Source organism: Entelurus aequoreus, linkage group LG04, assembly GCF_033978785.1.
Source record: "Entelurus aequoreus isolate RoL-2023_Sb linkage group LG04, RoL_Eaeq_v1.1, whole genome shotgun sequence".
Taxonomy (NCBI): Eukaryota; Metazoa; Chordata; class Actinopteri; order Syngnathiformes; family Syngnathidae; genus Entelurus; species Entelurus aequoreus.
Window position 1 is genome coordinate 68,033,278 of NC_084734.1, and position 22,331 is coordinate 68,055,608.

Genomic DNA, 22,331 nt, shown 5'->3' on the forward strand with positions numbered 1-22,331 from the left:
TTTTTAAATGTTATCTAAAAAGCGTGCAACTATACATGAAAATATGGAGAAGCTGCTGATGGTTCACAAAACTACAGTAGTTGTTTGTGGTATGCTCTCTATTGTATTATATTTCTTTTTATTTTTTGACGTGTCAAGAAAATACAAATACATAGGTGAAGGTGTGCAGACTCGAGCTGCAGTCGGTGGGAGCTGTGGAGTGAAAAGGTGCCGGACGACTCTGGTCAGTCTGCGTTCTCAGTGAAGGCCTCACATCTGTGGAACTCTCTTGCCACTGGAGTTAAAGTCACAGTCGGACATTAAACTTTTCTCCACAAAATTGAAAAAGTGGCTTAAGGAAAATCAGAAGTGTGAGCACTAGAACTGGATGTAGCATGGATAAATGGGGCCAATTATTTTCAACGTGTTTTTATTTTGTACTTGTCTTAATCCTTTTGTATGTGTTCTACACTTTTCTCAACTTTTTTTTTAAAAGCCTAACCAGGGACCAGGGTTGCAAATTAGCCTGTGGCTAGAATTCTTATGTACTTTGACATCGGTTACCTGTGGGTAACAATGTTTAATTGTACTGTCCCTGTCAAATAAATACATATCGGTAAATAAAAATAAATAAAATATACAATATTTATTATCTAAAAGTTTTTTTTTTTTTTAAAGGCTTGTTAAAATTGTGCTGTTTAGAGGGAGAGTGGGGGGCAAGCACCAATTAAAGGAGCTGTTTCCAACTTGCTCACAGTAACATTTTTCAAAGCAAATAATATAACAAGAACACTGTTGGCTCGCTTGTGTTACCGTTAGTGGTTTAACAAAACATACATGTGTTAAGACTGTCTCGATTTTTCCCAATTACCGTATTTTTCGGACTATAAGTCGCAGTTTTTTTCATAGTTTGGCCGGGGCTGCGACTTATTCTCAGGAGCGACTTATGTGTGAAATTATTAACACATTACCGTAAAATATCAAATAATATTATTTAGCTCATTCACGTAAGAGACTAGACGTATAAGATTTCATGGGATTTAGCGATTAGGAGTGACAGATTGTTTGGTAAACGTATAGCATGTTCTATATGTTATAGTTATTTGAATGACTCTTACCATAATATGTTACGTTAACATACCAGGCACGTTCTCAGTTGGTTATTTATGCGTCATATAACGTACACTTATTCAGCCTGTAGTTCACTATTCTTTATTTATTTTAAATTGCCTTTCAAATGTCTATTCTTGGTGTTGGGTTTTATCAAATAAATTTCCCCAAAAAATGCGACTTATACTCCAATGCGACTTACATATGTTTTTTTCCTTCTTTATTATGCATTTTCGGCCGGTGCGACTTATACTCCGGAGCGACTTATACTCCGAAAAATACGGTACTAAGTTTGTGTAACACTGTTTTTACTGGCTCGAATAAAAGGATTGGTGTTTACAGCGCTCACTCACCATGTCTCGTCAACATGTTCGCGCAGGGAGCGCGTGCACACACATACAAAAGCAGTCCAAGTGACGCAATGAACAACTTGCAGTCATGTTGTTGTTATGAGAGAATATGCATTCAATCACAGCTAATGCTAACTCTCCAAATCGGTATCATTAGCTTTCAACAACCAAAGGTAATGGACGTGCATGTGTTACGTACGTACGTAGTTACGTCATTACGTCATAGAAGCCGGAAGAGGGCGGGATATAACGTTTAAAATTAATTGGAAAGTTAGCGCCCTCTAGGCGTCCGTGTAAATGTTGCAAACATCCATCCATCCATTTCCTACCGCTTGTCCCTTTTGCAAACAGCCCCCTTTAAATGTATTTAATTTAATTACAAAAGGAGACAGTGATTTGAAATACTGTAGATAGTGTTTTTGAGTTAAGAGTTCCGTCACAGAACCAATTAAGCTCGTAAGTAGAAATACTACTGTGTATGGCACAGGTGTCAAACTCAAGGCCCACGGGGCCAGATCTATCAGATCAATATGCGTAATTAAAGTACTTTATCCTTTCTTACAAAATGTATTTGTTCTTTCCATTTTGACAGAAATAAATACATGTATTGCATGCAATTACCCTTTTTAAACTTTTAATGTTATATAATAATGCAGAAAATATAACACTGTCGTACATTTTAAACTTTTTTTAATTTGAAATGGAAACTATACTAATAAATATCTGTTTGACTTATGATTTCAGTGCACGTTTTCCATCAAATTGTACACTGTTAGAAATGATAATAGATTTTTAGGTAAAAACTGGCAGCTCAGTCGCCAGAATTCTACCGTAAAAAAACTATAGGACCATTTTTCCACTTACATTAATATGCTGTAAACACCGCTGTAAATTTTACGATCAAATTGTAGTGACTGAGCTGCCACTTTTTTACTGCAAAAAATAAAATACATACGCAATTGTATAATAATATTATGAGGTAAATCCCTATACATTTATAATTATAAATTATTCACAGCTCAAAGGGCCGCCATAACTGCCATGTGGCCCTCAGTGAAAACGAGTTTGACACCTCTGGTAAATCATATCCCTTTGGTAGGTGATTTGGTGTTGTCATGTCAGTATCAGAGATGCTATTCTGTTTAATAGAAGAGTCCAACAAATTTGAATTGATTATTTTAAGGTTAACTGAATACACACTGGTGATGAAGTATAACACACGTTGGACATTTTGGACCCTAACACATATCAGGGTGCTTTCATATTTACCACTGCGTGTATTGAGTATATGGTGCTTGTCCAGCGACCAGCCACCCAGATTGGAGGAATCCAGTTCGTATCCTTGGAGGATGGCGGTCCTCTTCTCCCACAGAATGAGACTGGCACACGACTCGTACTCATAGCCCACCGACACTGCATATTGGAAAGAGTGACACAGAATAGATGTTACAAAGACACAGTGATGGATCAATAAAGAATAGATCAGGTAATCACATTCCGAGTCCATTTATGCTGCGAATTGTGCGACGTGAAGCAAAGCTTGTTAACACCTGTACCCAGCCCTGAACTAACACCTTACTAACACTCGCAAATTCTGCTAAATCAATCGGAAATCCTTTTAATTGGAAATTATTGCCTCGAGGACCTTTGGACCGACAGGCAACGCCTCCCAACTCGGCGAAGATTCTCAATCAGTATCTGATTCACAAAGGATGAGGAATAAATGATTGTTAAGTAGAGTTGAGGGTAAGACCAATGAATGCATGAGTATATACGGTATTATACTTGTGAAAAGGAAAAGTGTGTTCACACAACAATTCCCCTTTGAGTCTCGGTGAGAGTGTTGTTTCCTCACTTTCAGCGTCACTGCTAACAGCAATGCACCTATGTCAATATCTAAACTAAAAGCTGGTTTGTAGGAATTGACATTTTTCTAAATTTATGACTATTAAAGAGGTATTTAAAATTAAAGTTATTTTTCTGACTTATTAATATTGTAACAATGTTGGATACTCGCGTTAAAAAATGCCAAAGCGTAAAGTTAATGTGTACAGCTCCACTAATGGACATTGGAGTGTTACTTTCAAAGCCAAAATTAAAGTATTGCTAGAAACATAATTTTATATGGGACTTTATTGTATTGTATGTATAGTACATGTTCCAAAAAGAAAAAGCATAAAACAATGTATATTTAAATATACTAAATGTAAAAAAGGGAATAAATATTCAAAATAAAATCATTAAATGAAATCTAGTTTGGTTACGCCATCATGAGCGCAACACAAGGTTGTAAAAGTTTCAACTACAATTCTAAATAAGATGTCAAAAGCAAACTGAAATCAAATACACACAGCTTAAAGATTGATCAATACCTATTTAAATTTAGTAATACATAAATATGATGATTTATCAAAATATAAAATACATATACCTGAACAGAACGCTCATGATGGTTACACCAAAAAGTAACGCTATGAATCGAGTTTTTCCAAGTTTTTGGGGCATTTTTATGCTATTTCCAAACATCTCCTTTTTATTATCGTTGGTCAAATTAATGCATGTTATATATGCATGCCCTAGTAAACAAAAAAAAGTCATATTTATTTCGATTGATACATTTTGAAGTACATTTGTGCAGGTGGGTGCGAATGTACTCATTACCAGAGCTGTACACTAATGCATTTTGGTGTGAGCTTGCACCCGGTTTTGGATGCCTCTGAACGCAGGGTTTTGCTGTCTGGCTACGTTGTGACATCACAGCGAGGTTTTTAATTCTGACATAAAGTAAAGAGGGGGAGGACCTTCGAACATCTTGCAGACACACTCAAAAAACGGGTTATACATGTGACCGTGCAGCATAACTTACGCAAAATATACACAAAAGCATAACCAATACACATTATCTAGACCAGTGTTTTTCAACCACTGTGCCGCGGCACACTAGTGTGCCGTGAGATACAGTCTGGTGTGCCATGGGAGATGATCTAATTTCACCTCTTTGGGTTAAAAATATATTTTGCAAACCAGTACTTATAGTCTGCAAATGATGTGTCTTTGTTGTGTGGTCGGTGCTGTCTAGAGCTCGGCAGAGTAACCGTGTAATACTCTTCCATATCAGTAGGTGGCAGCCGGTAGCTAATTGCTTTGGAGATGTCGGAAACAGCGGGAGGCAGCGTACAGGGAAAAGGGTGTCTAATGCTTAAACCAAAAATAAACAAAAGGTGAGTGCCCCTAAAAAAAGGCATTGAAGCTTAGGGAAGGCTATGCAGAACAAAACTAAAATTGAATTGGCTACAAAGTAAACAAAAACAGAATGCTGGACGACAGCAAAGACTTACTGTGGAGCAAAGACGGCGTCCGCAATGTACATCCGAACATGACATGACAATCAACGATGTCCCCACAACGAAGGATAAAAACAACTGAAGTATTTTTCTGTTTTCGCTAAAACAAAGTAGATGCGGGGAATATCGCTCAAAGGAAGACATGATACTGCTACAGGAAAATACCAAAAAAAGGGAAAAAGCCACCAAAATAGGAGCGCAAGACAAGAACTAAAACCCTACACACAGGAAAACAGCAAAAAACTCAAAATAATTCACGGCGTGATGTGACAGGTCGTGACAGTACACCTACTTTGAGACAAGAGCTATAGTGATGCATGGTTGGTTATGGTTTAATGTCATATCCAACAATTGCGACAAGGACTTTTTACTGTCAACTGAGTTTCGTTTTTTAATGATTTCTGCTGGTGGTGTGCCTCCAGATTTTTTCAACGCAAAAAATGTGCCTTTGCTCAAAAAAGGTTGAAAAACACTGATCTAGACCACAAGGAAGTGTTTTAAATGTAGATTAAGATCCTCATAGTCCCCTTCAAGTAAAAATGGACTTCCCAAATGGTGCGCTCTAATGATTTTAGTCCACGCTGATGCTCCTGATGTCCATGTGTGCATCTTTATTCTGGCAAGTGGCGATGGCAGCAGAATGTAATACCGCCGAGGACTCGGTGTGCTGCTCCAGTAGTTAACTGCTAACTCACCCTGATGCCTAATAACCCTTCACTGATGTTCCGGCTGGCTGAGTGAACCAAATGCAGTTTCAGTGAAAAATAGACATAAAAAAAACCACTTAGCTGCTATACTGCATAGTGGTTTGAGGCTGGTTTTCTACTGTATAATCTTTCCTCCAGGCTGCCTAATTAGAACTCTCGCACCCTGTCTTACCCTGTGCTCTATTACTGGTAAAGTTTTCATCTTTTCAGTATGCGCAGGGGGAAAAAAACTCCCTTTGCAACTTAAGATTTTTTTCCCCTCATACTCACCAACAGCCTGTGACAGCCCGTAGACCCTCTGCCCATACGCATCTGTCTTATCCCAGATGTAAGTGTAGGCTAAATTGGGCGATGCGTGAAACCACTTCTGAAAGAGGTGGCCTTCCACTGCGACCATCAGGTGAACCTTTAGCAGACCCATGGAAACCACGGCAGGAGTCATGGTCACCTTGAGCAAAGAGCGGTAACCATGCGTCCTGGAACTCAGGTAGCACAGCTTCAGGCTTGTGCCGGGTACCTCGATCTGTTCATGCAACACCTGGAAGACAAAGACAAGAAATGACAAGAGAAAGGGATTAGGGATGGATTGAATAGTGGGGGGAATAATGAAGGTCACGGTTCCACTGACGGCTGAAGGATAGAAGCAGGGAAAAAATATAAGGAAATAGAGAAAGAAGGAACGTAGGAAAGAGGGAATCTATTGAAGCGAAAGTAGAAAGAGAGCCATAAAAGACAGACATAAAGGAGAGCGGGTAGAAAGCGAGGGAACCAGAAGGAGGATTAGCCGGCTGCCAGGGGTCAGTGGTACTGCACCTGAGTCTCCGGTATGATGGGTTTCTCCCCTGGCTTGGAGCTGAAGAAGGAGGAGAGAGGGGATGCAATCACAAGAGGATCAGGCCTGACGAAGCCACTCAGGTCACACCCAGGGATTGTGTTCTCTTCTGTCTTAAGCACCACAGTGTCCATAGCATAAAACTGGCTCCATGGCAGCCACACGGTGCGCTCCTGGCTCAGGAAGGGGGCACGTTGGAATCGCAGAGTCAATGATGCGCCACCATTAGCTATCAGGTCAAACCTGGAGAGGTTTGCAAGGAGAGGAAGGGAATGAGGTAAAGATGGCGAGTGTTGCAGAGGATGAATGGTACATGGACTCATACACGGTTACTGCTTCTCTTCTTCTTACGCAATATTTACACAGCTGCTTTAAGAATCATAAAACAACAAACACGCCTGGAATATCAATTCTGTCTGGACATTTGTTTTAAGTCTGAAACGTTAAAGCTAGGCCTGGAGCGATAGTCAATAAATCAGTCAATCAAACGATAAATAAAAATGAACTTGCCGTCATTGATGAATTGCCATGTTTTTTGTGCTTGTTTTCTTTGTCTTTTACCTTAAACAGAGTGTAAGAAGATTCACTCTGTGCATACCTCTCAACATCTGAGCCCGTTTATTCAATAACAGGATTAAATGGAGGGAATCCTCTGGTCAGCCATCAACAATCTTTGTCTCTGTAGGACTGTTAGTTTACACACTCAGAATGCACGGACAGGGAGCCTCGCTAGTGAGACGCACCGAAAGGTAATAAAAACTAGGAGGAAAAATTGCAAAGCCAAATGTCCGGTGTGGGAATATTTTGGCTGCAAACAAGTGATCAAGATGAGCCCATCAACACGGATGAACGAGCCAGTATGCCCAATTTGTTGGAAACTAATGGCAACGAAAACACAACAACAAACTAAACTACCTGACCCAATTTTTCCAACTGGTGTATAAACTGCACTTGAAGATGTTCAATATGCATTGAAATGTAATTTTTGCAAACATAAATGTAAGTGTTTTTTTTATTTTATTGTTTGTTATTGACCTTCCAATTATAATGGTTAACAAAAGAATGAGAACTCTACGTTTTTTGCGTTTGAAATGAATACTTTTTCCACTGATTTGTCATTATTTCTGTTGTTATTACTGTATATATTATGGTTACATTAGTGCTTAGTTTGACCTCAAAATAATGCTGACATTAAAATTGTTCATTGGCAATGAATTGTGGGACGATATGTTGTCCAGCAAAAAGTATTATCGGCCCAGGCCTAGTTAAGGCAAAATTTTTGTGCGAATCACATATTTTTGATGATACTGTTATCACCAGTTCTGCTTCCTGTGGAACATTTTTATTCACATGTTAAACAGCATTAGTTGTGTTTTTGAAACTGCTGTGAACAGGTGCCTGTCTCTCTGGTGCTATCAGCTGCAAGAGAATAACATTCATCAAGGAAGGCTAAGGTCAGGACACGTTCACTGAAGTCTATGAAACTGCCCCTGAAATCCAATGTCAGCTGTCATTATGTTAGCAGAAGCTCGGATATTTCAGCATCGTTTTGATTGAACTGAAAAAAAAAAATGCTGCAAAGAAAGCACTGATAAAACTGCAGGGAAGGAGAACAATGCTTAAAAGACATGAGATAAGAAAATAAGAATTTGCACATTTAATGAGTGGAGGTCAGTGTACGGAGCCAGGGAATCTAAATTTGATTCTTCAGCGGACTTAAATCCAATTGAACTTGCAGAGAATGAACTGGACAACCCATGTGACCCCTGACATTTCCCACTGGAAAGTATAATTTCTGCAAAGGAAAGAAATAGACCTGCCAAGGGGGAGTTAACAAATTATTAATAATGTTAACAGTAGAATAACCGCAAGGTCCAAATTCAAGAACCGGCACATTAAACTATTGTTTGGTCAGAGATTATTGGAAAATGCACAATCAACGCCAGCGCAGGAAGAGATGTCATATAAATACGGTGGAACTTCGATTTACGATTGTTGTACAAACCTTGTCTCAGTGTACGAACCTTTCATTTACCCTTTGTGTGCCTCGCAGCGCAGCCATTTTGTACCAGGCACCATATTCAGTTGGTATAACAGTTCTGTGGTTAGCTACTGTAATATTTTGTGCAATTATTATAATTTTTTTAGGATTTTTATAAAATTTTTCTAGTTTTGCTAGCTCACTTTGAGTCCAAAGGAAGCAATGGACAAGTAATGTGTGGTGTGAAACATTCACAAAGTAGCCACAGCATTGTCGACATTGCCTAAAGTGGGTATGGAAGGTAAAGTGGATTTGATTTATTTTGTGATTCCAAACTGTAAGTGCACCACAGGGCTAGTGACAATGTGTGTGCATGTCGGCAGGGCGGCTGCACAGGAGGAGGACAGTTCAGCTAGTTGTTTTGATTTGCTATAATATGGACTTTTGTCGAGGCTCGAACCCATTATTTGTATTTACGTTGTCTTTCATGGAGAAATTTGCTTCAATATACAAACTTTCCTACTTACAAACCAGAACCAATAACGCTTCTAAATCAAGGTTCCACTATAAATCCACTATACTGTAAATCATTCATGTTGAAATAAAACAATGAGTTATAATACATGTTGCATATATGTATATACTGTATGTGTTTAGGTGAGATTATAATACAGTAGAGCGGTACCTCGCTTTTTGTATGATTTGGTTTTGCACAAAAACATTGCGTGTAACAAACTAGTCCGTTTGCCTGCTTATCATCATTGAGTGCCACGTGTGCATCTGTGCTTTTATTATTGACGATGACTGCAAAATAAGCCACCGTAGGGTCAAAGAGAGCTGCAGGTCACAGCACTTTGATATGGAATACTACTATAGAACTGGTCGCAAAGTACGTAGGTGACAGCTGCATGGCTCACCCCTTCACTCGTCCCTCTCAGCTCATGGCTGTCTTTGCCAACAGGAGTGTTCAATAAAAAGTAAAAGTGATGTTAAATGTTCTTTTATCCCTTTCGCATTATTTTCTGCAATTAAAACGATATATTCTATAAAATATGTTTTGTGTTTTGTTTTTGGGTATTTTGAACAGATTAATTAGATTTATATTAATTCTATGGGAAACATTGCTTTTGTTTTTGTACGGTAGGGTCTTCGTCAGGACCTTATGGAATGAACCTGAGATACCACTGTAGCGCATTCTGTACATATGTCTTGGCACGTTTATCAATAAGTTCTGAATTGCATTCTAAATCGTTTTGCTAATGCACAAATATCATAAGACTCAAGCATAATCTATCGAGTTAGTCTCAGCAAACATTAGTGTATGTAACTGGTGTACATACATTCCATCCTGCCGAGTCAGCGTGTATCCGTAGTGGGGATAGTTGACAAAAGACACATTCACCCCCACCAGAGGAGTTCCATCTGTCGTCAACACCTGACCCCGGATAAGGGATGCCAAACTGGAAAAAAGACAAAGAGATACCATTGGGAGAGTGGTAGTTATGCTCCTAGCCAAACCATCCATCATCTAAATTGATTAATTGCGCCATCTTTCAATCATTTAATTTGCCCTTTCATTAATGCCACTGGTCTTCAACCACTTATTAATTAGCCGCAATCAACAGCCCCTGCCATCTAAATTAGTTCCTATCAATCTCGTAAACACACCATGACATCGCTGATGAATATGTCTGGATATACACTAAAACTACAGCATATACTATGTTGCTACTTTATAATGTTAGCTATACATTTCAGGGTTTTGAAGTTATTTAATGTAAGTGTCCAAAAAGAATGAGTACCATGGGCTTCGCTTCAGAGCGTTTTTAAATCTACAGAGGCTACTGACCTACTCTGCTTTTGTCTCCTCGAAAATCATAGTTTGTGAGGATGAATTTGAAGTCAGGCTTTTCCTGGAGCCACACTATGTCACTGTCAAACCTTCTAAAACATATTCTACACATGGGAGAACGCTACTTCGAGCTATGCACTCCCTGTAGCCACAGTGGGAGCTGCGTCCATAGTCCCAGTAGACCATCAGGCACATTTCTGGTTGGTGTCTCCACCAAGGTCATTTGTCCCTTTTCATTATTTCTGCTGTAATATCGATGGACAAAATGGTGGAGCTGAGGAGCGCATAGTTTGTAAACCTCAGAATGACCTTTCTTTGTTCTTGGCTATTGAATTATATATTTTTCTATTGAGAGGTATTGTATACCACATTTACACCAAGCAGTAAATTCTGTTTTGGTCGGTAGGGATATGGCCTGAAATCAATATTACAATGCTTATTGGAGCCTCTTGCGATTACAATATATACCACAATGTATTATTTGGTATAAATTATAATAGAAGCTAGGGTTAAAAAGGCTTCTAATTTAGCTGCTGACATATGCATGCTGTAACATAGTGGGTAATTTCTGGTTGTATTATTTTCTCAGTAGCATTGAGAGAAGTAGATTAATAGCATAGTAGCATTGAGTCAATACTAATATTAATCTACTTGGTAATTTACTGTTAATAGATGGTTGCTTTATGCTGTTTAGCCATTATGGACAACACCTCCCACCCACTACACTCGGACCTGACGGAGAGAATGAGCACGTTCAGTGGAAGGCTCAGACTCCCAAAATGCAACACGGAACAACACAAGAGGTCCTTCATACCGACAGCCATCAGACTGTATAATGCATATGTTCCTTTTTGACTGCACTTAAATGTAGAAAATATGTATAATATATTTATATTATTCACATGTGAATAATGCTGTATAGTATTTAGTGTCTATTGTGAGCGAACTGTGGTGCTGAATTTCCCCCAGGGATTAATAAAGTACTTTCTATTCTATTCTATTCTATTCTATTCTATTCTATTCTATCTACACTTCTGTTATAATGTAATGAACACCTATTCTTCTGTTGTTTGCATAGATTAGTTTTTGGTGATACTACAAATGTGGGTATTGATCCAATAACAAGTAATTACAGGGGCAGTATTGGACATACACATTTCCATACTTAAAATGGTCAGAATCATCAAATGATAAAATCACAACTGTAATCCGACAATATCAATTATTTTTAAATTGTTTCCTTATTCCCTTTTATTATGTAATACATTGTAACAAGGTCAATAGTGCAAAATACTTCAACAAAAGCAATAACTACTTTTGTACTATAAGCTCCCATTGAAATAATTTGGGTTTTGCCTTGTAAACAATAACAAAAAACACACCAAAAATATTTTGTAATGATAAGAAGACGAACAAGAAAAATATCAATCTAATCAGTTTAGTATTGTTTATATACTGATACTATTTTAGGTATCAATAGTATTGACATCTGGATCAACCAATCCTACTTTTCATTAAAGATTTGGTGGTTAGCTTCTAGTGCTTGATGTGTGTGCGTAGCATGCTTTGTCATTCATTTTCCTCCCGTCTTTCAGTGATAATGATACTTGGAAAATCTTATCTTAGAAGCGGCTTCACACTGTGAATAGATGGCACGCTCGTTGATGCAGCTTGCTCTCAAATTTGAGCCGGTGTTCTGGCAAAACACACACCCTCTTAGAATTCATGCTTGTGTGCAACAAGGAATTAGGAAAGGAAATGTAATTGTGTCTTCTGGAGCATGTATCCCTATTAAAGGAATCTTTCATGTGAGTACAATCTTTAGTCATGTAAACACTGGGACACAGCTGCGGTATGCTCGGCTCGCCAGCTAATCAACTGTTTGCCGATCAGTTAAAAAAGCAAATATCTACCCCGGATTTGATCCCGTCTTTGCAACGGTTGGTGGTCTAACATCTCTCCAGCTTTTGACTCCCTTTCAGGATTTGTATTTATACATTTTTTTGCAGGGAGCTCTCATTCCAAATGACCAGGATCTACCACTCTATTCAAGATCATAAGCCGTAAGTGGGTAACAAAGGAACGACAGTGTGGACATAACCAACTCAAAGGTATTTCCTTATCGGGGTGACTGCTCTCTGTGTAAAAAAAAATCCCTGACTTCTCGTTGAGAAGCTCAGAGTTGAATCACTGACACATTGCACCAAGAGGTAACATTTGAAGTGGTACCGGCATCTGATTAGAATCCCAAGGTAGGAGACCGAGCTGAAGAGATTACACGGCTCAACTGGCTTGGGAATGCCTTTGCGTCCATTGGAGGAGTGGATGTTGTTACAGAACTGCTTTATCTTATCCAGTCTGCTGCCACTGCAACTCAGTGTCCAGATAATTATACAATGATTTCTCTTACTGTGATCCTGCTGTGCTGTAGAAACTATTGTTTTAAAAAAAAATTATCTATAGTGTTTTTACTTCAAAAAACACCAATGAAATACACCAACTGACTGCTAGTCCTGTGTATAAAAGAAAGGGCATACACATTGACATTTACAGACATAAAAAAATCTAAAGTTTTTTCACGCTCTACCTTTTGTGTAATAGGAAACAACAATTGACTACCAGAATATTATCATGGGTGACACTGATATCAGTCGACTCTACATTACATTAAGGGGTAAAATCGACGTGGTTCAACAGTACAGATTTTCACTCGTCATTAGTGCCTTACCTGGAGTTGAATGGGTTTTCCCCAGGAATCACGTGGGTGCCATCCCGTGACACCAGCATTTTAACGCGGTCGTAGAAGGAGTGGACGCGGGTCTGGGACAAAGGGATCTGTTGTATGACCTGCAGGGGGTCCCTGGAGCCTCGACACAGCGGGCTGTTCTGACAGGGACTTTGGATGCAACAGTCAGGGTCCATGCAGTCGGTTAGTCCGTCTGAGGAAGAAAAGAGCAAAAATGAGGCTCAGAAGCACCAAAGGCCACTGCTGATGGTTTACTGTACCGGTTAATTTCAATTTAAACATTTTAGTATGGGATCCCCATCTGAATCCCAAGCCATAATAGTAATTGGTGATCGCTATCCAACCCCCACCACCTCCAGTTCACCTCCTTCATTGTCCTTGTTGTCAGCGCAGGAGGTCTCCATAGCAACACTGCACCCAGGACCCCTCCAACCAGTCTGACATTCACAATGCCAGCTCTGCTGTGCCATGGTGCACTGGCCATTCCCATTACATAGGTTAGGGCAGCCATCTGGGTGAGGAAAAGGGCAAGATGAGATAGGGGCAGGGAGATGGGATGATGGAAGAGAGGCAGAGTAATGCTTTACAAAAAGGTTCATGAATTGCCATTCTTGCATATACATATGCTTATATGGTTATGATGAAACAATGAACCAATGACGTTCACCCATGTGGAAAATAATAATGTCCAATAATCAATTTAATCCAGTAAGTCAACGTTATTGCCTATATGCCTGACAATCTCACCCTCACTTACGCAATGAATTAGTGCATGTAATGGGATTTGCGTGGTTTCAGAGTAATACTTTCAGATGGGAGAATACAAGTGCATTGAATTAACTGTGCCCATGTGTATGCATAAATGGTTGTCGTCTGCTAAAAATTCACTCTGACCTCGATAATTTTAAGTCCTTAAAGCAAAGTGTGTTTCGTCACTAGCATAGCAAGGTTATCATCAACCCAATAAGACTGAGTGAAAATCAGACATTCAAAGCAATAAGGACTTTGCATATTTCAATACTGGGTGTCCCAGCATGAATAATGGAAACTAAGGGATGAGGATGATGCATTAACAAGCGAGCACTATACTATTCTTTGTGTCCTTGCCTTTAAAATTAGGAAAACAACTGGTATGGTATCAATGTGATGAAATACATTTGGATTAAAACATAATATTGAGGTTTGTTGTCTTTGCATGTGAGACAGTGTTGCATATCAAACCACTTCCGTGTGAAATGCACTTACGATGTCAAAACAGTGCCAAAAGCCATGCGCGTAAAAATTACACTGCGTGCGTATGGCCGCTCTTTTTTATTCATTTTACGCTCCGCGCATCCTCTCTGTGCCCGTGTGCTGTGTCTTCTTCTTTCGCTGTGTGCGAGACGTTGAATTGGCTCTTACCAGGAGACAGTAGATCACAGGTGTCAAACTCAAGGCCGTGGGGCAAGATCTGGCCCGCCACATCATTTTATGTATTTTCTTCCGAAATGTATTCATTCTTGTACTACAAGCGATTGCGTATATTTTCAACATTAGTATTATCTGACAATGCAACAAATATTATATTAACATACGTTCCAAATATTTTTTAATTAAATTTAAAAAATAACAATAATAATGGGTTAGATTTATCAGTGCTTTTCTAGACACTCAAAGCTCTTCACAGAGTACTGACAACCTATTATTCCTTCACTCCACATTCACACTTTCATGGTTGTAAGCTCTACCAACTGAGGAAATAAAAATAAATACTTAAATATCTGCAAGACTAATGATTTCAAAGCAAGTTATCCATCAAATTGTACACTGTTAAAAAACAATAGATTTTACGGTAAAAAAAAATTGACAGATAAGTTGCCAGAATTTTACTGAAAAAAACAAAACTGTGGAATCTTTTTTGCATTTCCAGTAATGCAATGTAAACACTACACATGTAGATTTTGTGGTAAAACTGGCAGCTCAGTTGCCTTTTTTTAAAAATAAAAATAAATAAATACATCTCTCTTCCAAAAAAAATCCATTAATGCTGTAAAAACACTGTAAATTTAGTGGTAAAATTCTGGCGACTGAGCTTCCAGGTTTTTTTTAGAGTGTAGGTCAAAAATATATAATAATCAAATTTGGAATTTGATGGCAGCAACACATTGCAAACAATTTGGCACAAGGGCATTTTTACCAGTGTGTTACATGGCCTTTCCTTTTAACAACACTCAGTAAACGTTTGGAAACTGAGGAAACCAATTTTTCAAGCTTTTCAGGTGGAATTCTTTCCCATTCTTGCTTGATGTACAGCTTAAGTTGTTCAACAGTCCAGGGTCTCCGTTGTGGTATTTTAAGCTTCATAATGCACCACGCATTTTCAATGGGAGACAGGTCTGGACTACAGGCAGGCCAGTCTAGTACCCGCACACTTTTACTCGGAAGCCACACTGTTGTAACACGTGGCTTGGCAATGTCTTGCTGAAATAAGCAGGGGCGTCCATGATAACGTTGCTTGGATGGCAACATATGTTGCTCCAAAACCTGTATGTACCTTTCAGCATTAATGGTGCCTTCACAGATGTGTAAGTTACCCAATGTTTGATGAGCATTCCTCAACTTTCTTAGTCTTTTTGCCACTTGTGCCAGCTTTTTCGAAACATTTTACAGGCATCAAATTCCAAATGAGCTAATATTTGCAAAAATTAACAAAGTTTTCCAGTTGGAACGTTAAGTATCTTGTCTTTGCAGTCTATTCAATTGAATATAGGTTGAAAAGTATTTGCAAATCATTGTATTCTGTTTTTATTTACGATTTACACAACGTGCCCACTTCACTGGTTTTGGGGTTTGTATATTGATATATATTCACTGTTTGAAGAGGGCAGACATAAATAACTGCGATGTGGCGCTCAAAGAAAACAAGTTTGACACCCCTGCAATTAACCTTTAAAGTGACTAGTCAGAAAGGAAGGGAGTTGCTGGGCCGTGTATTCAATTCTCGCCTCTAAGTGCCAAAAGAGAGGAACGTCACGTGTGCAGAGAAAGACATATCGCGATCAGAAAGACGCCGCACATGCGCACAGAGAGTCCGCGTGAGCGCAAAATGAGTATGCAAGTGCGCAGTGTGGTTTTTACGCACAAGCATTTTAGCACTGTACTGACGCCATACGCACCTTTCCAGCTCAACACACAAAAGTGTGCGTGTCATTTTATAATCTTTTCTCCAGCAGCAAAAAGTGTCACAAACAAACTTATCACAGTCATTTCCCCAGCAAATAAGGGAGCTTGTAATTCTACCCACGGGAGAAAAAGGCAAAGACTGGGTTTGGCTGATAAAACAATACGTGCATGCATGCAATTGCACTTTTGTCACATACACACGCTGGAAGACCCACTCCTGATATGAGCCAGAGTGGTATGCCGACACGGAGCGAGAAGGACAGACTAACCCGCTGAGAGATTATGAAAATGAAATGCTTTTCATTGAGTCCTGTTCTTTAGATTAATGAACACATTTTCACTCAAGTTGCACTATGGAGTTTTGCCCTCTAACAAATCGCCGCATCAATAAAGCCATGCATTATGAATATAAATAGTGTAATCGAACGGGTGGCAGCAGCTAAATGAACAAGCATTTCTCCCAGATTGGCATTCTATCAAATGTCTAAACCACTAGCAGATGAGGAAAAAGTCAACAAAGGACTTTGAGAAAGACAACGTGTCGTCTTGTTTAAACAAGAAATAACACTACGGGATAGGAGGAGGTTGGTTAATGAAACATTTGAGCTCAGCAAGAGCAATCAAATTAAAGGTTGCTTTTTTTTTTTTTCTCCAAAGCTTTAATTATTACCACTTTCTGCATCAGTGGACCACTCATGATTCTGTATTAACAATCAGGCTGAAATACATTGTTCCTCGACACTGAGCTCAAAGAACAAAGGCAATTGGCAGTGATTGCCTAATAAATATAGTTTCCATTTAAAACAGTGATACTTATGAAACAAGCAGACAGGACAATCCATTGCGGGAATTGATCGGTCTGTCCAGGCAGGCCAGCATGGCTCTTCCCTCTTTAATGCCAGTCAATACCTACTCATACTAACTAGAATAAAGTGGGATTTTCAGAAACTATTAACTCCCCGCTAATGTAGTTGGACACTGAAATCCCCTTAGAAAGTAGAAGAAATTGCTTTGGGTTATGGGATGGGAAAGTCACACTGTGCGTGTGGGTGTGCGTGTGTGTGTGTATGTGTGTGTCAGGGTGTATGGACAAAGGACGGTCGTGTGTACGAAGGGTATGGAAGGGTTTGAGACGGACGGAATGAGTGACAACTAAGTGCATGAAAGAAAGTTAAAGTTGACATTAAAGAAAAACCTTCAACCATTCAAATTGTTCAGCCTCACCTTTCCAAAGGTCCCGCGTAAAAGGTCATAGGTATAATATCAGATGGATCAGATAACATTGCGGATTCACACTTTTTCCGTCATTCTTATTGTTGATAGGACTTCATGTATTCCTTTACACTCTGTTATTGAACCGTCTCCCGTTTTTTGCTCCATTTGTTTCACTTTATTCCAGCTCCCTCTTCAACCCTGGCCTTTAACTTTGCATTCCTTTTCATGGCTTTTCATAAGAGCATTTCCATTAAACGCGGAAGGTGAGAGGACACTCTCAACAGTGCTCCAGGGACCCATAAGGCCACGCAATCTGCACTCAACTCGGCACATGTTCAGCTGCTACAGGCTGCCGTCCTTCAACCTGTTCTGTGTATAAAGTTTTCCTTGCAGCTAGTCTGTTTATTATTGTGATAGCTAGGGGTGTCCTGATCTAATATTGATATCTGATAGCGGTCCAATATCAGCAAAAAAACCAAGTATCGGATCATGGTATCGGCTTGCATCCAAAATCTCCGATACATGTGGTCCTACAGAGTGTTTACTCTTTCAAAGCTAGCCAGTTAACATCTAAATGTCCTCCAATAAAAACACAAGGCTTGTCTTTTCTTGTATTTTAGTGGAATAATTTACAAAAGGTGAAAATGGGAAGTTATAAGCTACTAGGTGCTATCAGCTACACAACAGCTAAGCACACAATCTAGAAATATGTAATACATGTCCTTAATTGAAAAGTACTAACAATATTGTTAACATTTGCCCAAATAAACAAGTATCAAATAATCATAGCTGCATATTACTTACACATACAAAGAAGCGTATTCGTTATGTCAAGTAACAAACTTGTCTGCATCGTTCAACTTACTGCGTCATTAACTTAACTAGGTGTTGCCAAAAATCTAATTGCCACTCCACAGTAGGGTTGTACGGTATACCAGTATTAGTATAGTACCGCGATACTAATGAATCATATTCGGTTCTATATCGCTTCTGAAAAGTACCGGTCCGCCGCCCCCAAACCCCCCCCCGTCGTCGTCACGTCGACCGTAGCTCACCGGCGTCAAAAACAAATGCCATTGGTGGATCTACACCTAACATCCATCAAGTACAGGAGCGTATCTAGTCGATACTACTATGATTACGTCGATATTTTTTGGCATCACAACATCTTCTTTCGTTTTTTTTAAATTCATATTATGTTTATAAACTTAGGAAATATGTCCCTGGACACATGAGGACTTTGAATATGACCAATGTATGATCTTGTAACGACTTGGTATCGGATTGATACCCAAATTTGTGGTATCATCCAAAACTAATGTAAAGTATCAAACAACAGAAGAATAAGTGATTATTACATTTTAACAGAAGTGTAGATAGAACATGTTAAAAGAGAAAGTAAGCAAATATTAACAGTAAATGAACAAGTAGATTAATAATTTATTTTCTACCACTTGTCCTTAATATTGTTGACAAAATAATAGAATGGAAAATGACAATATGTTACTGCATATGTCAGCAGCTAAATTAGGAGCCTTTGTTTGTTTACTTACTAATAAAAGACAAGTTGTCTTGTATGTTCACTATTTTATTTAAGGACAAACTTGCAATAAGAAACATGTTTAATGTACCCTAAGATTTTTTGTAAAAATAAAGCCAATAATGCAATTTTTTGTGGTCCCCTTTATTTAGAAAAGTACCGAAAAGTACAGAAAAGTATCGAAATAATTTTGGTACTGGTACCAAAATATTGGTATCGGGACAACACTACTCCACATTAACTTAAAAAACAGCATAAGTCCATTCCAGAATGTTAATAATAAATAGGTTAGTGGTTGTCATACCATTATCTGTTTGAGTAATTTCACTCGATCAAACATTTTCTACCATTCCACACAACAAAAAAATTAAAGTATGTACTGTGATTAATGCTGATATCGTATCAGCCAATATTCAAGGCTCCAAAATCAGTAGAAGTGAAAAAATTGTATCGTGACAACCCCAATGATATCTAACCGGACAGTTTTTTTTAATGCAGTATCTTAAAAATATATTTGTTTTAGTACGTTGGATCCACATATGCTTGCAAAAAACATGTATGATCTGCTCTACCATGGCATTGAAAGTTGCCACGAATATCCAAACACAAAGGCACACACAAACTCAACAGCTCTGTAAATTTTTCCATCAACATTCCAACTACTCTTTTGTGAAGCAGCGTGGCTTCTAGTAATGTGCGCCTCGAATACCAGAGCTACTTTTTTGCAGTTACTTGATGTTGTTTGTTAAAGGGGCATTGCACTTTTTTTTGGACATTTTTTCCCATCATCCACAATCTCTATGTGAGACAAGAACTCACATATTTCCCTTTTCTGTGCCTTCTAAATAGTGAAAAACTGCTAGTATGAGGCGGTTCACAATGCAGGTAGTAGGATTAATCTATTTAGCCTAAAAAAGCCAATAACAACATTGTTATTGTAATTCTGGCATCATGACATGTTGCCTTGCTCACATTGCTCCTCCGACCACTAGCGCGTAGCCAGCTACTAGTTAGCTTTAGCTGCTAAAAAAGTTGGTAAAATAAACAAAGTTGTATTGTCTTTGACTTTGCAAAAGTCAATGCTAGATTATAAATCATGCATCTCACCTGTATAGTAGATTCACTGCTCGCTGTACACATCCTACGAAGTCAGACCTACACTGTTTCAATGTCCATTTCTCAGATGATGCAATTGTTGATGACTGAAGTGCTGATATCAACCAAACCTAACCTCATACATCCCACCCCCAGGATTGTAAATAATGTAAATAATTCAATGTATATACTCTGATGATTAACTTGTGTGATGACTGTGTTATGCTGATAGTGTATATATTTGTACCATGAATTGATTAACGTGGACCCCGACTTAAACAAGTTGAAAAACTTAATCGGGTGTTACCATTTAGTGGTCAATTGTACGGAATATGTACTGTACAATCTATAAAAGTTTCAATCAATCAATGCTTGTGGCACCAAGCCAAGGAGTTGGTCAACTTTGAAAATCCACACTCTACCAACTTGACAGTATATGGCTTTCAAGTCGGCTCTCAACAAATGCATCGCAGCATAAGACCACTGCAACCCGAGCATTTTTGATCTGAGGCGTGGGTATCATTCTGGTGTTATGGTATGGTATTATAACATCCCATTGAGAGTTAACACTGTAAGTCACTGCTTTATGTTCTTATTTGAAATGTTTAGAGAATTCAATGCGCACAGGAACGAAGTTTGGGTAATGCTAAAATATTACATGTTAATTAGGGCTGTGAATCTTTGGGTGTCCCACGATTCGATTCAATGTGGATTCTTGGGGTCACGGTTCGATTATAAATCGATTTTTTCGATTCAAAGCGATTCTCGATTCAAAAACAATATTTTTCCGATTGAAAACAATTCTCTATTCATTCAATGCATAGGATTTCAGCAGGATCTACCCCAGTCTGCTGACATGCAAGCAGAGTAGTAGATTTTTGTAAAAAGCTTTTATAATTGTAGAGGACAATGTTTTATCAACTGATTGCAATAATGTAAATTTGTTTTAACTATTAAATGAACCAAAAATATGACTTATTTTATCTTTGTGAAAATATTGGACACAGTGTGTTGTCAAGCTTATGAGATGGGATGCAAATGTAAGCTACTGTGACACTATTGTTCTTTTTTAAATTTTTTTTTATAAATGTCTAATGATAATGTCAATGAGGGATTTTTAATCACTGCTATGTTGAAATTGTTACTAATATTGATACTGTTGTTAATAATATTCATTTTTGTTTCACTCCTTTTGGATTGTTCTGTGTAGTGTTTGTGTCTCCTCTCAATTGCTCTGTTTACTGCTGTTCTGAGTGTTGCTGGGTCGGGTTTGGTTTTGGAATTGGATTGCATTGTTATGGTATTGCTGTGTATTATTTTGTTGGATTGATTAATAAAAAATAAAAAATAAAAACAAAAAATAAATAAATACAAAATAAAAATAAATACAAATAAAAATAGATTTTTGAAAAATGGGAATCGATACTGAATCGTACAATGTGAGAATCACGATTTGAATTCAAATCGATTTTTTCCCACACCCCTAATGTTAATATGAATGTGCATGTTACTTCATTACATATATACTTACAGCATGCATATAAACCATTGTTGGAGGTTTTTAGGATGGCTTTAAGAGGCCTTTAAGGTGCAATAGATCAGGGATTCTCAAACTGTAGTATGTGTACCGCTAGTGGTACACGGGCTCCATCGAGTGGTACGCAAAGGAATCCCTTAATAATGTGCAATTAATTTATTTGATTCATTATGTATTTATTTGAATTAGGACAATGCATATTCATCAATATAGAGCAACAATGTAAATATGCCAAAGTTAGCACAATAGCAAATTTTCATCCGTTGTCCTAAGTTTAATTGAAGTACAGGCATGTGAAATTTCCACAAAAATGTGGAAATCCAGAGTTTTAAAAGATTAATTTTCACGTCAAAAACTGTCAATTGTTCACCTAGGCAACAGGTACTCACTGTTCCTTTTGCCTAAAGGCCGCACTGAGTTGCAGGACGGGGAGACGATCAGGCACACCGAAACAAGCTCGGTTGTGAGCTAAACATCGAGCTAGCTTACTTGGTGAAATGCAGTCTTGCTATCAAACACATTATACAGGGTTTGCGTGGCAGCTTTGTGCTGATAGAAATGTTCCTTTTTTCCCCACTAAATTTTCCTTTTCCTCAAAGGGTGTGCACATCGCTGAAAGTACAGTGTTTTATTTTCCTTTATTCAAACACAATGTTGGCGAGAAGGTCCTGGATTCGATTCCCGAGTTCGGGGTCTTTCTGTGTGCCGTTTGCATGTTCTCCCCGCGACTGCGTGGGTTCCCTCCGGGTACTCCGGCTTCCTCCCACCTCCAAAGACATGCACCTGGGGATAGGTTGATTGGCAACACTAAATTGGCCCTAGTGTGTGAATGTGTGTGTGAATGTTGTCTGTCTATCTTTGTTGGCCCTGTAAAGAGGTGG

General features: G+C 38.5%; 1 protein-coding gene across 13 annotated transcripts in view; it reads right to left on the minus strand.

The window, feature by feature from the left end:
- The window catches only part of tenm2a (teneurin transmembrane protein 2a), a 639,454-nt gene that overhangs the window by 41,051 nt on the left and 576,072 nt on the right, over positions 1-22,331 (minus strand). For all 13 annotated transcript variants that reach the window (XM_062045574.1, XM_062045572.1, XM_062045573.1 and 10 more), the window contains 6 exons: positions 13,266-13,412; positions 12,884-13,094; positions 9,644-9,763; positions 6,304-6,565; positions 5,761-6,028; positions 2,709-2,852 (listed from right to left, as the gene is read on the minus strand). In XM_062045574.1, the coding sequence (XP_061901558.1) occupies positions 2,709-2,852; positions 5,761-6,028; positions 6,304-6,565; positions 9,644-9,763; positions 12,884-13,094; positions 13,266-13,412 (1,152 nt within the window). The remainder of the gene's footprint in view (positions 1-2,708; positions 2,853-5,760; positions 6,029-6,303; positions 6,566-9,643; positions 9,764-12,883; positions 13,095-13,265; positions 13,413-22,331) is intronic.